The sequence below is a fragment of the Brassica oleracea genome, chromosome C9 (assembly GCF_000695525.1).
Source record: "Brassica oleracea var. oleracea cultivar TO1000 chromosome C9, BOL, whole genome shotgun sequence".
Taxonomy (NCBI): Eukaryota; Viridiplantae; Streptophyta; class Magnoliopsida; order Brassicales; family Brassicaceae; genus Brassica; species Brassica oleracea.
This window is the reverse complement of record NC_027756.1, coordinates 15600176-15611770: the sequence shown is the minus strand read 5'-3', so window position 1 is coordinate 15611770 and position 11595 is coordinate 15600176. Positions and strand designations below refer to the sequence as shown.

The 11595-nt window shown below is 41.9% G+C and overlaps 2 protein-coding genes across 2 annotated transcripts; both read left to right on the top strand.

The window, feature by feature from the left end:
* Positions 1–5152: 5152 nt before the first annotated feature.
* On the top strand, positions 5153–6536 carry LOC106316636 (cytosolic sulfotransferase 18-like). Its single transcript, XM_013754515.1, has one exon. The coding sequence runs from the start codon at positions 5266–5268 to the stop codon at positions 6295–6297; it is 1032 nt and encodes a 343-aa protein (XP_013609969.1). The 5' UTR covers positions 5153–5265; the 3' UTR covers positions 6298–6536.
* A 1588-nt stretch (positions 6537–8124) lies between these two features.
* On the top strand, positions 8125–8994 carry LOC106314428 (glutathione S-transferase T3-like). The gene has a single exon (XM_013752296.1). The coding sequence runs from the start codon at positions 8125–8127 to the stop codon at positions 8992–8994; it is 870 nt and encodes a 289-aa protein (XP_013607750.1).
* The last annotated feature ends 2601 nt before the right edge of the window (positions 8995–11595 follow it).

Below are 11595 nucleotides of genomic sequence, written 5' to 3'. Positions count from 1 at the left end.
ATCCTACATGTACTGATGTATAAATACTTTTTACATACTTAATAATACGTTTATTCAGCGTACTCTATATGGTATCAGAGCTTGAATGACCTAATCAAAACCTGCCGTACCTTTTTTCAAAACTTTTTCCGCCTTCTTCATCATGTCAGGCACCAACTCTCCGTTCTCTACCACTGAAACAATCACGGTCTCTGCAACATCATCTATTCTGGACATCAACATGACCAATGTCACCAAACTTACTGCCTCTAACTTTCTGATGTGGAGCAGACAGGTTCATGCGTTGCTTGATGGCTACGATTTGACAGGGTACCTCGACGGCTCCTTTGTTGTCCCGTGCGCAACCATCACTACCGACGATGGCGTTGCACCTAATCCCGCTTACAACCTCTGGAAACGACAAGATCGTTTGATTTACAGTGCTCTACTTGGAGCAATCACCACCACAATTCAACCTATTCTGTCTACTGCAGCAACAACGTCTGAGATCTGGACCACTCTGACAATGACCTATGCTAAACCAAGCCGTGCTCATATGAAGCAGACCCGACAACTGATCCAGAGCTGGAAGAAAGGAAGTAAGTCCATCAATGAATACTTTCAAAGACTTACGACTCACTTCGATGAACTTTCCTTGCTTGGGAAGGCACTCGATCATGAGGACCCGATTGAGTACATACTCGATGGACTTCCAGAAGAGTACAAGACCATTCCTGATCAGATTGATGGTCGTGAAATTCCTCCTTCCCTCCTAGAGATTCACGAAAAGCTTCTGAACCAAGAAGCTAAACTTCAAACCGTTAGCATTCAAACCAACTCTGCCCCTGTCACCGCCAACTTCACTAACTCAAGAGGCTCCTCCTGTAACAATCGCTATCAAAACACTCGTCGTGGTGGCTACAACAACAACAACCGTAGCAACCAGACCTGGCAACAGCAACAACTTGCCTCACCAGCTCAACAGAACAACTCGCGTGGGTATCATGGCAAGTGACAAATCTGCAGTGCCTTCAGCCACAGTGCTCGTCGCTGTCCTCAACTCCATGGCAATGTTGCTGCGACATCGAACCAACAAGCCTCGATGCCAAACTCTCTCCTCTGGCAGCCTCGAGCTAACGTCGCGCAGGCCACACAATACAATCCGAATGCTTGGCTACTTGATAGTGGTGCAACACACCATCTCACTGCAGATTTAAACAACCTCGCCTTGCATCAGCCCTATACCGGCGGTGATGAAGTTGCCATTGCAGATGGTTCAGGTTTATCTATAACTCATATTGGCTCTGCCTCTCTTCCCACTGCTCATAAACGCCTTGCTTTGAATGATATTCTTTGTGTACCGAGTGTTAACAAGAACTTGATTTCAATCTACCGTCTTTGCAATGCTAATCAAGTCTATGTGGAATTCTTTCCTGCTTCTTTTCAGGTGAAGGATCTCAGCATGGGGGTCCGGTTGCTTCAAGGCCGCACGAGGGATGATTTGTATGAGTGGCCAGTGTCTATACCTAAACCCGCAGCATCCTATGTTTCATATCCAGACACCAAAGCCACCCTATCTCAATGGCATCAAAGACTGGGCCATCCCTCTTTATCTACTCTTAAAACAATTGTGTCTCAGTATTCTTTACCTTGTTTCACAAACTCTTCTAAGCTTTTGCCTTGCAATGATTGTTTACTTAATAAAACTCAGAAACTTCCTTTTCACCAAAGTACAATCATCTCTTCTCACCCTCTCGAATACGTTTTTACTGATGTGTGGCAATCCCCTGTTTGATCCAATCAAAACTACCGCTATTACCTTCTCCTAGTTGATCACTTCACTAGGTACACTTGGCTATTCCCTCTTACCAAAAAGTCGGAAGTAAAAGCTATATTCGAAACCTTTAAACCACTCCCTGAAACCAAATTCAAACACAAACTCTGCAACCTTTATTCTGATAATGGCGGGGAGTTCATTGCTCTTCGTCAGTACCTTGCCACTCACGGTATCTCTCACCTTACAACCCCCCCCCCCTCATACTCCTGAACATAACGGCTTGTCTGAGAGAAAACATCGTCATATAGTTGAAACCGGCTTATCCCTTCTCTCCTCCGCTCACATGTGACTTACGTATTGGCCTTTTGCTTTCTCAACAGCAGTCTATCTCATCAACCGCTTACCCACACCAATCCTCTCCAATATCACACCATTCCAGAAACTGTTTCACTTATCACCCAACTACCAAAAGCTTTGCACCTTCGGGTGTCTATGCTTCCCCTGGCTTCGTCCCTATGCCCCTGATAAACTTCAAAACAGATCACTGCCATGTATATTCATTGGCTACTCTTTATCTCAAAGTGCATATCTTTGCCTTGAGCCTCTCTCTGGTTGCGTATATACTTTTCGTCATGTACGCTTCAATGAAACTGAGTATCCCTTCCCCACCTTGACCCCCCCAAAACCCACTGAAAATCAAGAAACCTCTCCACCCTCAGCTCCACCAGTTACTGTCTTACCCTTCATGCCACCACTCATACAAACTCCATCAGCGACCGTGAACACTGGACCTACGAGCAGTGATTCGTCACCAACGCAGCAACAACATATGGACATGACGCCTCAAACATCATCATCATCACCTGTTATAGACACAACGCAGCAGCAGGCTACTACTGATCAGTCATCTCCAGCACCTGGTAGTCCTGAACCAGTCGCTCCTGCTGCCTCTATACCACAGCCAGTGGAACCTCGTCACTCTATGACAACCCGTTCTCGGAATAACATTGTCAAACCTGTTACTAGGTACAATCTTACAGCCAGCTTGCACACAGATCCTCACAGGATTCCTTCAACCTGGCAACAAGCGATGAAACACAAACACTGGCGTGATGCTATGTCTAGAGAGTTCAACTCTACCACCGAGAATTCGACTTGGGATTTAGTTGCTGCCACTGAGACAATGACTGTGGTTGGCTGTCGATGAGTTTTTACTATCAAGTATAACTCAGATGGAACCATTGATCGCTACAAAGCACGGATTGTGGCCAAAGGATATCATCAACAACAAGGTGTTAATTATGAAGACACGTTCAGCCCTGTTATCAAGTCCACAACTATCAGGATTGTTCTTGGCTTGGCTGTTAACAACGATTGGCCTGTCCGACAGATCTATGTCAACACTGCTTTTCTCCAAGGGCATCTGAATGAAAAAGTTTCATGTCACAACCACCTGGTTTCACTGACAAGGATCGCCCAAATCATGTATGTTATCTTCTAAAAGCGCTTTATGGTTTAAAACAAGCACCACGTGCTTGGTACTCGGAGCTTAAATCATATCTCTTGCAGTCTGGTTTTCACAATTCATTGGCGGATACATCTCTCTTCATCTACAAGAAGCACTCGAAGTTTGTCTATGTCTTGGTCTATGTCGACGACATCTTGGTCACTGGGAGTGATCCGGTTTTGGTACAACAAGTCATCACTTCTCTTGCTAACCGCTTCTCTATCAAAGACAGGGGCAATCTAAACTACTTCCTAGGCATTGAAACTGTTCGCACGCCACAATGGCCTCCATCTGAAACAACGCAAGTACATCACTGATCTTCTTCACAAGGCTGATATGTTACATGCGAAGCCAGTTGCGACTCCTTTTCCCACACATCCTAAGCTCACGTTGCACTCTGGCTCATCTCTATCTGATCCGCAACCATATCGCAGGATCGTTGGTAGCCTCCAGTACCTCGCTCTCACTCGCCTGGATGTGTCATATGTTGTGAGTAAACTCTCCCAGTACATGCATTGTCCTACCTCTGATCATTGGCAAGCAATGAAACGCGTGCTCCGCTATTTCTCTGGTACTCTGAATCATGGAATCCTCTTGAGAAAACAGGCATCACCGACTCTTCATGCTTTCTCCGACGCTGATTGGGCTGGTGATTCTGATGATTATCTGTCCACTAACGCCTACGTCAACTTCCTTGGTTCTCAGCCTGTCTCATGGTCGACGAAAAAGCAAAAAGGGGTAGCTCGCTCTTCCACAGAAGCAGAGTACCGTGCCGTCGCAAACATTGCGTCCGAACTTCGCTGGGTTGTCTCTCTACTTCTAGAGCTTGGTGTGCCGATTCCTACGACTCCGACGGTGTACTGTGATAACATCGGAGCAACCTACCTCTGCGCCAATCCATTTTTCCACTCCCGAATGAAACACATTGCTCTTGATTATCATTTCGTACGAGGTCAGATTCAGAATGGTCTCCTGCGTGTTACGCACGTCTCTACGCATGACCAGCTCGCGGATGGTCTCACGAAACCACTCGCACGAGCTCCTTTTCTGTCTTCAAGGTCCAAGATTGGTGTTACTACGACACCACCATCTTGAGGGGGCATGTTAAGTAAATACTATAGACTAAAAGGATCTCTGTGTAAATACTTAGTATTGTTAATAACCCTACATGTACTGATGTATAAATAATTTTCACATACTTAATAATACATTTATTCAGCGTACTCTATATGCTACTTCATCCAGGGCCGGCTCATTAGGGGGGACAAGGGATGCGACCGCCCCGGGTCCAAGCCCATGTCTCCCCGTATAATAATAATTAAGGGGTCTAATTTTTTTATAAATCTGTATTTTTATATATATATATATTATAAATATAATAAATAAAATTGAAAAAGACCCAAAATTATTTGATATGTATATAGTTTTATTTTCATTACAAAATATACAAAATATTATTGATTAAATTTTAAAAATATTTTAAACATTATCCGCATATAAATTTTTGGGAGAATTTTTTTTTTTTTGTCCTAGGGTCCTTAACAGTGTTGAGCCGGCTCTGACTCCATCCTTCGGGCTCCTGCCGAGAATAGCACATCAACCTTAGTGTTGTGTTGTTGCCTAAAAGAGAGCTTGGTGATTCGGTGACAAGTGTATACCATGGAAACTATCTCCCATGCATGATGCATCAAAACCTTTTTCTAACTAAAGCACTAAAAACTGTAACGACCTTGTTTAATCAAACTGGCTTTGTTTTCTTTCATTAATTAACTTTTAAGAAAACAAAGCTATACACATGTTTATTTATTGTGTGTCGTCTCTGCATGTGTGCTCATGTGCTGCATATATAATTTTATATAGAGACCAAAGCTGTAATCAACGCTGTCATCACCACCTTCATCCCTACCAATTGCCTCTTCTCCAGCTTCTCTCTAGAAACTCTCCTAAAAATTATCACCTCCTCTTCTGATATTTGTCCTCAAATCAGCATTCTTTATCTCCAATGGGTTTATTAACTGTAACCGACACTACCTTACCGAACCAGGAAGAGACCGTGACAGAATCAGTTACAGAATTCGACAGGAATCAAAAAAGGTACCAAGAACTCATCGCCACCTTTCCTCACGAGAAAGGCTGGAGACCAAAAAATCCCTTGATCAAGTACGGTGGTCACTGGTTGATACAGCCTCGCATTGAAGGCTGCATGTACGCGCAAGAGTTCTTCCAAGCACGACCTACAGACTTACTCCTCTGTAGCTACCCAAAGACAGGTACCACTTGGCTCGAAGCCCTCATTTTCGCAATCTCCAATCGATCTCGCTTCAACGATTCAACAAACCCTCTCTTAAAACGTAACCCTCACGAGCTTATTACTTTCATTGAGATCGAATTCGCTTTCTTCCCAAACGTTGATGCTCTCAAAGACAAAGAGAACACTCTGTTTGCCACTCATCTCCCGCACGGATTATTACCCGAGTCGGTTGCAAGATCTGGTTGTAAGATGGTTTACATCTGGAGAGACCCTAAAGACACTTTCATCTCCATGTGGATTTTCTATCAAAAGCAAAAGACAGACGAGGGCCCTCTCAATAGTCTTGAGGAGTCTTTTGATATGTTCTGTCGAGGTTTATCTAGCAACGGTCCTTATCTTGACCATGTCTTGACGTACTGGAAAGCTTACCAAGAGAATCCATATCAGATCTTGTTCCTCAAGTATGAGAAGATGAGAGCTGATTCCTTGCTGTATGAGAAGAGATTGGCTGAGTTTATGGGTTATGGATTCACAGCTGAGGAAGAGTGTGAAATGGTTGTTGAGAAAGTTGTGAGTCTTTGCAGTTTCGAGACGTTGAAGAATCTTGAACCCAACAAAGGGGAGAAAGATATGGAGGACCGTCCTTGTAGCTATGCTAATAGTGCGTATTTTAGGAAGGGTGAGATCGGAGATTGGCAGAACTACTTGACTCTGGAGATGGCAGCTCGAATAGATGGATTGGTGGTAGAGAAATTGAAGGGTTCTGGTTTGCTTGAACGGTAAGTAACCGGTTCTTGTTCAGAGCGATGATGGAGCCTTATTTGCTTGTTTACAACAGAAGTTGTCTCCTTTTCTCATTTTAATTCCACGTGTTAAGTTAAGAATAAATCTTGTTTCTCGTTTTGATTCGCTATGTGTGAATCTGAATTTGCTTCGTAAATTTGTCGTGAACTTTCCGCTTTGAGCTCATTCCTTTTGTTAAGGACCCTCTTGATCTATGCTTTATAGACTCTTATTCCTTTTGTCAAGGACCCTTGATGTATGCTTTATAGACTCTTAATTTACACTCCAACCATAAACTGATTAAATCACATATATATTTGATCAAATTCTCAATAATAAAGATGTGGACTGATCCAGAATAATTACTAAAATCTGACCTAGAAAATAGTACAGTTTTTAGGTGGGACTTATGCCCAAGTCACGTGCCTAACTTGACTTTATTTTAATAACTGGAGTATTCTGGACCTAAGTCCAACCGACTAATCTCCTAAGAGCATGTTTATTGGGATTGCTTAAGTGAGTTTTTTAGGTAATTAGTAATTAAAAAAAAGCTAATTACTTAAGCAACGGGTCTTAATTAAGGCTTGGAAGAAGTGGCTCCTGTTAGATACATGTATAAGAGCTATTGGGTTTGTGATTTGAGAGAAAAAGAAAAGAGGAAAAGAAACGAAACGCCTCTTGCTACTCCTCGGCGAAGACGATCGGTGGTCGCCTCCTCGAAGAAATCTCGTGGGTGGATTTCGTCGACGAAGAATCTCGGTGATGGTTGCTCTCCCCGACGAAGAATCTCGTGGGTCTCCTCGACGAAGAGATATCGGTGGCTCTCCTCGACGAAGAATCTCGGTGGCTCTCAGCGACGGCAAATCTCGGTGGCTCGACTGAAAAAATCGGTGGTTCTCCTTTACGAAGAGAATCGTCGGTTGCTGCTGAGTTTAATCTATGAGCAAAGCTAAGTAATTTTTATTTTTATTTTTGAATTCCTGAATTTTGCATGTCTTTGATTTTGCTCCTTCCTCTTCGTGTTTGATGTTTAGTCTGTTAAATCTGATTTATTCAATTGCAGATGGAAGTTCCATTGAAGAGACAATCATTAATTCTCTGGAGAGACAATCGATCTTCTCTGCAAACGCAAGATTTGATTTTCCCGACCAACATCGATCTTCTCGGTTCTGTATACAATTCTCGTTTCTAATAATGAGATGTTGATGGAGAGCTTTCACACTGTTTTGATCATTTCCTTCATTGTTTGAGTGAATGTAAAAATTTCCATTCAATGAACATCATATCTAGTACATCTTGATCCTATTGGCTTAGTAGATTCTCATTAGGTGGCTTGGTGTCATGATCTAGAATCTTGAGAATGAAGAACAGTTTTGATCAGTTTAATATATCAATCCTGTGATTCTTCTTGATTCGTCTATGTCTTTTTGTCTGATGGATAAAGAGACATGAGCAATGTTAAGAAAGCAAAAGGGCAACAATTGCAATACATGTAAACATTTATCTTTGATCTTTTCAATTGCTTAATGTCTTTTGATTCTTGTTTGAATTGAAGCGTGTGTAATAAATGTTTTGGTTAGGGTTAGATTACGGTTGTGTTAGTAATAAATAGAAGTTATGGTTTAGGGTGATAAATGTGTTTGCTATATGTCAAGTCTATGGGTTGTGATGAATGTGTTTAGATAGATGTCAAGTCCTCTTCCATCTATTAAACGCATTGCTTCTTCTGTTTCTTATCATAAACACCTTCTCTCCGATCTTCTCTTCCATCTAAACACCTTCCTTCCTCTTGTTCTTCTCTTTCTGTCGTCTTTCACACATTCGGATATGGATTATAATCCATATACGAGTGGGTCAAATTTTGTTGATCTTCTTGAAAGTCAACAAAGTGATTTTGGTTCATCAGAAGTTCCTGAATTTGGAACTCAATATACCCTGGATTGCAACCTCGGTGCAGAGAGTCTTCTAGAGCGCAAAGAACGCAGGAAATGGACGCCCACATATGACATTGTGCTCATCAGCTCATGGTTAAACACGAGCAAAGATCCAATCGTGGGTAATAAGCAAAGATCAGGTGCTTTCTGGAAAAGAATTGCAGCCTACATGGAGGCAAGCCAGAAGGTTACAGGGTGCGAACGGAGAGAGCCGATGCACTGTAAGCAGCAGGGGCAGAAGATCAACAACCTCGTGTGCAAGTTCTGTGGCTCGTATGAAGCTGCAACCAGGGAGAAGACCAGCAGACAAAATGAGACTGATGTTCTCAAAAAAGCGCATGAGATCTTCTACAACAACCATCAAAAGAAGTTCAACCTTGAGCATGCGTGGATGGAGCTGCGCAATGACCAGAAATGGTGTGATCTTTCAAGCTCAAAACAGGATGGAAGCTCTAAAAAGAGGAAGTTGGACGTCGGTACACAATCATCAACATCTCACGCAACTGAAAGCAAGAATTCTGAAGCTGATGAAGGCACCAATCGTCCCCCGGGTGTTAAGGCACGTGGTAAGAAGATGACGGTTGAGGGGAAGGGGATGTCTGAGTTTCAGACAATGTGGTCCATTAAACAGCAGGATCTGGCCATGAAAGAAATGCTATCCAAGATGTCTCTGCTTGACAGTCTTATTGCAAAAAAAGAACCACTGTCTGAGTGTGAGGAAGCTCTAAAGACGAAGTTGATTAATGACTTGTTGTCTGTTTGAGTTTAAGTTGTATGTTTGTTGTTCTGTTTCTGCTTAAGTTCATCGAGTTTAAGTTTATGTTTCTGTTTGTTGTTCTGGTTATGTAATGAATTTTAATGTTTCTCTTCAGAAGTATTTCGAGTTTGGATTTTAATGTTTCTCTTCAGAAGTATTTTATCGTTTCTGTTTGTTGTTCTGTTTCTGTTTAACTTGTTTGATGCTTTGATTGTTTACGCAAGTTATTCTCTTGTAATTTTAATTGTTCTTGGTTTACGTTGATAAATATTGTTCTGCTTATTTACGTTTGTCTTTCTTTTTCTAATTCAGGTGAGAGCATGGAGCATTGGGAGCACCCGTGAAAGCATTACGTCTGTCTTTCTTTTTCTTTTATTTGTTGTTGTTGAGAGAGATCTAGTCATCAATAACGAGCGTCCATATCTTGTATTCTTGTGGTGTAATGAAAATAGTTTTGTATTCTTGTGTCACAGGACAGTGAAAGAGTGTATTCTTGTGTGTGTGTTGTTTCTATTTGTAGGTGTGTGTTGTATTCTTGTGTCACGAGAATGAATGTGTGTGTGTCACAAGAATGTATGTGTGTCACGGACACACTTGTAATCACAACCACACTTTATAAATCTGAAACAATTCTTCTCTTTCTCACATTGTTCTCTCCATTCAGTTTCTCACGAAGTTATCTTTTTCTCTCCATTCTCTTTCTCTATCATCTCACATTCTTCTCTCCATATTCTTCTCTCCATTCTCTTTATAAATCTGAAACAATTTATATTTTGTAAACAAGAATCTAAAACAAACCTCTCATGACATCTTTTTCTCATAACACTTTCGAAAGGGCAATTTATGAAACTTTCGATCAACGTTGTGATCAAACATTCGAGAATCTGATCAATGATCATGGTGATCAAGAAGATGAAATGAAGACAAGAAAAAACGAGTTTTTATCGAACGAAATCGTGAAGAAGGCCATCTCCGGTTATGGAATGATTATTTCAGTGACCCTCCAACATATCCTGAAAATCTTTTCCGACGAAGATTTAGAATGAACAAGCCATTGTTCATGCATATTGTTGATCGCCGCTCCAATGAAGTTCAATTCTTTGGTCAAAAGAAAGACGGTATCAGAAGGCTCGGTTTCTCTACACTTCAAAAGTGTACAGCAACTATTCGTGTATTGGCATATGATTTTGCGCTTGATACGGTCGATGAATACCCTAGGCTCGGTGCAACTACTACTCGGTTATGTGTAGGAATTTTTGTGGAAGCAATAATAAATTTGTTCGGCCATGAGTACCTAAGAAGACCAACACCGGATGATCTTCAACGTCTACTTCATATTGGAGAGCTTTGTGGATCTCCCGGGATGGTAGAAAGCATCGATTATATGCATTGGTAGTGAAGGGATTGTCCCACCGCTTGGAAAGGGCAATATTCTCGTGGTTCGGGAAAACCCACAATCGTTTTTGAGGCGGTTGCTTCATATGATCTCTGGATATGACATGTGTTTTTTGGACCTCCAGGTACCTTAAATGATATCAATGTTCTTGATCGCTCACCTGTTTTTGATGACATAATAAATGGCAAGCTCCGCAAGTGAATTTCTCGGTCAATGGAAGAGAGTATTGTGGGAACCGAAATTCGCACTGTTGATTTCCGTTTAAATAAGAAAACTTTGAAAACCCTAATTTCCCAGAGGTCCCGGACATCTGCTAATACCACACGCCAAGCAATAAGAATACGAAACGAGAACAGTAGTGAAATAAGAAATCGAAAAAGAGAGCAAGATAGTTCTTATTCCGAATCTGCGTTTGAGCATTTACAACAAGGTAAGTGTCTGGGCTACGAGAGCTATCGGCGAGATTCCTAGTTTTAAAACCCTAAGACGGCAAAAACCTAATTGAGTCGCAGCTCGACTAACAAAAACGGAAAATTGCCTAAAATTGCTCTAAATGCTAAGTTTGATGTGAAAAGTCCTCCTTCATGCCTCTCGCCTAGGACTCCTTATATACTGGCTCCAAGGTCGGTTTACGCTTTTCCCCTTCTGCCCTTAAGCCGTCATAGCATAAAAATGGAGATATTCCATTTTTTCCGATCTTCGTAATTATCTTCAAAATTTCTTATTTATCCGCGGAAACTTGACATTTATCTTTCTTTGCGAACCAAGCGTAAACCGTCATGCGGCTTACGGGATGTTGGTTAAGAAATCGTAAGTTAGGCTTCGAGTCATGTCTTAGGTCCCTTTGGGCCGTCTTCCGACTCGAAGCGTTAGTTATGGCTTCTTTCGATAAAGAACGAACTTTCCACGGTTTTTACGGTAAAGTTTGATCGATAACTTAGAATGGCGGAGAATCGTGAAATGGGTTCGCTACGGTCTTTGGGAGATAGCATCGAAGGGTAGACGAGAACGCATGGATTAATGTCGTATCGATGTTTCAGAAGAGCTCGGTCGCTACGTAGAGACCGAGCTTTGGTGGAACATGTGTTCGGTTGTTGCGTAGCGACCCTGTTCGAGCTCTTGTCCGATGATTCGTGTTTCTTCTGCAAAGCTTTTCGTAAAGAAGAATCTATTTCGAAGAAGTATTTGTCGAAGAAGGTTTCTACGTTTTC